The sequence below is a fragment of the Alosa sapidissima genome, chromosome 21 (assembly GCF_018492685.1).
Source record: "Alosa sapidissima isolate fAloSap1 chromosome 21, fAloSap1.pri, whole genome shotgun sequence".
Lineage (NCBI taxonomy): Eukaryota > Metazoa > Chordata > Actinopteri > Clupeiformes > Clupeidae > Alosa > Alosa sapidissima.
Genome location: NC_055977.1, coordinates 24557813 through 24561251, shown reverse-complemented (window position 1 = coordinate 24561251; position 3439 = coordinate 24557813). Strand labels below are relative to the sequence as shown.

Below are 3439 nucleotides of genomic sequence, written 5' to 3'. Positions count from 1 at the left end.
CTTACTTACCTGGTCATTTGGCTGACACTTTTATTCAAAGCCACTTCCATGCGTCAATTATGACAAGGGCTAGTCTCATCAGAGCAAGTCGGGGGTTAAGTGCCCTGCTCTAGGGCACGATGGTGGCAGCTACTGCATGCTAGCCCAGCTCTTTAGCCACCTATGCTAGCACTGCCCCAGTTAGCTCCAGTCCGGTTATCTGGGTCTGTCGTCTCTTCCCAACCACTTTCACTGATCCTGATGAAAATCGTCTCGAGGATAAGACTATCGCACAGCTACAAGAATCTGACTTTGTGCGTGCGTGCGTGCGTGCGTGTGTGTGTGTGTGGGGGACCATTTCCAGTCCCAGTTTTGGATATAATCTTATCAGACTATCAGATTACTTGTAATTTGTGTAATGCTATCCGACAGCTCTGCTATAAGATTCTTCCCAGTGTAATACATTCTTGTGAAATGGATTGAGCCATAAGGCAACAAACACTCAAAAAATGTATTCCATTTCAACTTCAAAACACAGGAATTCTTCTACAGCTCAGACATTTTGAAACCTGGTGATTGTATGTCTGTCTGATTTATTTTGCCTCTCTAAAGCACTTTGAAACTTTAGAAAACTTTAAATAAAATTTTTTGTTTATTATTATTATTATTATTATTATTATTAATGTTACAGCTGGCATGTACATGAACCCTGCCCAGATGGGCTACCCAGCAACAGCCGCAGCGGCTGCTGGCTATGGGCAGTACCAGGCCATGGCAGCCCAGGGGGGCATGATGGGTGCCATGATCGGCCCCCAGATGGGCATGGTGGCGCAGCCCGGTGTGATGCCCCAGGCGGGCATAAGTGCGCAGGCGGCGGCGGCAGCAGCAGCGGCGGCCGCCAACCCATACATGGCGGGATCCATGCAGGGCGGCATGATGGGAGGGGTGGCGGCCGTGCCACCTCAGCAGGCCTACGGAGTGCAGCAGGCCCAGCAGCTGCAGTGGAACCTGGCCCAGGTCAGCAGGGGGCAGCGCGCATGGTCTTCCACTGGGGTTGGGTCACTTTGCATTTATTCATTTCAATGACTGGCAAAACTCATCTAAAGAGTATATACCATTCTCTCTTTCTAGTTAGCTAGCTATTTATCTATCTGTATCAATGCAAACAAACAAACAAAAATCAAATACATCTTTCCTTCCTTGTAATTCTCGAAATTCTTAAGTTCGATCTGACTTGATTGTTTCAATCTTGATGACTGGCTCTTACATTTTGGATTGAGACTACTACAAAAAAAACATTATATGTTATGATTCCTTAACAGCCTTTGTGTGTGTGTGTGTGTGTGTGTGTGTGCGTGTGTGTGTGCGTGTGTGTGTGTGTGTGTGTGTGTGTGTGTGTGTGTGTGTGTGTGTGTGTGTGTGTGTGTGTTACATCTGTGTGTGTGTGTGTGTGTCTCCAGATGACTCAGCACATGGCCGGTATGAACTTCTACGGCACCAACAGCATGATGGGATACGGGCAGCCCATGGGCGGAACCTCCGCAGCCACCACGCCCACTTCCGCTCACATGCTGGGCTCACAAGTGTGGAAGTGATGTCATGGCGCCCAGCCATGGGATTGGACAATGGCTCTTGGACGGAGGACAGAATGGACCATGGGAAAGGGGGGGGGCGAGGGTGTCATATACATACAGACACACACACACACACACACACACACACACACACACACACACACAGACACACATGCGCACACACACTCACACACACACACACGCACACACACACACACACACACACATAAACATACGCACATCATCATGTTCATTTTTGCCTTCAGACTTTTTGTTACCGCATAGCAGCAGTGAGCACGGCTAAAAGGTCAATGGTGAGATGGAGATATGTTTGGAATTGTGGTTGATGATCACAGTGCCACCTGGTGGATTGGGAGTCATATCACGCTTCGTCATGTCAACCTCACTTCAGCGTGGACCAATCTTTTCGTCGTTCAGCTTCCTCATTAATGTGACTTTGCGTTCACTTCCTGTGTAGATCAATAAGCAGTGTGGATTTCCTGAGGACAATGTTTTTTTTTTTTTTTTTGTTTTTTTTTCCAGCCCTCTCATTTAGTTAGCTTGTGTCCATTACCAGGAAATCTTTTGGGTTTCTGTTAGTTTCGGCTGCAGGCCTTTGAAACCGGTTGTAGACCTCACTTTACCGTCAAAGGTAGTCGGCACAGGCGATGAAAACTAGTGTCTGTGTGTTCAAACAGGGTAAAAGCTGTGACACAGTGTGTATGTGTGTGTGTGTGTGTGTGTGTGTGTGCGTGTGTGTGACTAAGCGAGTGAGTCTGTATCATGATCGATGCTGTGTTGTGTTTAACCAATACACCTTCACCAAACTCAGGAGTCACCTTTTGAAGCCGGTCATGAGTTTTGGAAGGACTTAGTGGTACTTTTTCAAATTCACTTGCACTTGAATAGCTCACAATATGGAGAGATTGATTATTTGAGAATTGGAACCAAAGACTTGCCGTAGCTTTAGAACTGTACATGAACATGTGGAATCTGTGGTAAACTCCCACTCAAAGTGAGGAAGTACGTTACTGATGTAAAAACCTGTTAGACTGACAGGGAAGAACTTGTAGTCATTGGGCTGTTGGTAGACATTTTTACAGAAAATAGCTGTAAGTCGGGATTTCATTATACTATTGTTCACAATGCTTTTTCTTCTATCACAGTGACAGCAAATGTGTCTGTTCTACAGTTAAGGCCTGAATGTTTTTGTGTGTATCAGGGAATTGGTTCAGATGATGTCTCATTACCGCTGTTGCATGAGGGGGTTCTTTTCTGTATGCTGGTTGTCCAGAGAATGATTGTACCTGTAACTCTCAGCTGTCCCTACACCTGGGTTTGAAGACAGAGTTAGAAGAGGTAACGTGCTGTTTTGATTTTTCTAAATGCAACTTTATGCATGTGTTTCTGAATGTCTGTATCATTGGTTTCTGAATATGTCCTCTGTGTCCAGTCCCCTGTGTGTGTGTGTGTGTGTGTGTGTGTGTGTGTCGAAGAAGTCTGTGTTTGTCTGTGTACGTTTGTGTGTGTGTGTGTGTGTGTGTGTGTGTGAGGGAGAAAGAGAAATAGATATAGCGTCCCCTTATCTTTGTGTGCACATTGTGCATGTTTGTGTTCGTGCGAGTGTTGTGCTTGCTTAGTGTTTGTCCCGTATGGGGGTGGGGGGGATGCGTCTGTTTGTCCTAGAATTCCTCAATGCTCTTTAAAAGGGTACAGTTGCTTCCTGTGGAGACATTTCCCAGCATTCACATTGTGCCAGTCTAGAGGCCAGAACAAGGACTGGGTTGCCTGTTACCATCCGCACACGTGAGGAACACGATGTTTCCCTGATTCAACATAATATGATACTCGAGTTCCTATTCTCCATACCCAGTCGACTGGCTGGC

At 46.2% G+C, this 3439-nt stretch overlaps 1 protein-coding gene across 4 annotated transcripts in view; it reads left to right on the top strand.

The window, feature by feature from the left end:
• Positions 1-2992, top strand: part of smap2 (small ArfGAP2) — a 30131-nt gene extending 27139 nt beyond the window's left edge. For 3 of the 4 annotated variants that reach the window (XM_042075761.1, XM_042075759.1, XM_042075758.1), the window contains 2 exons: positions 671-1032; positions 1440-2992. In XM_042075761.1, the coding sequence (XP_041931695.1) occupies positions 671-1032; positions 1440-1574 (497 nt within the window). In that variant the 3' untranslated portion in view covers positions 1575-2992. The remainder of the gene's footprint in view (positions 1-670; positions 1033-1439) is intronic. The other variant, XM_042075760.1, reaches the window with a different exon arrangement.
• The last annotated feature ends 447 nt before the right edge of the window (positions 2993-3439 follow it).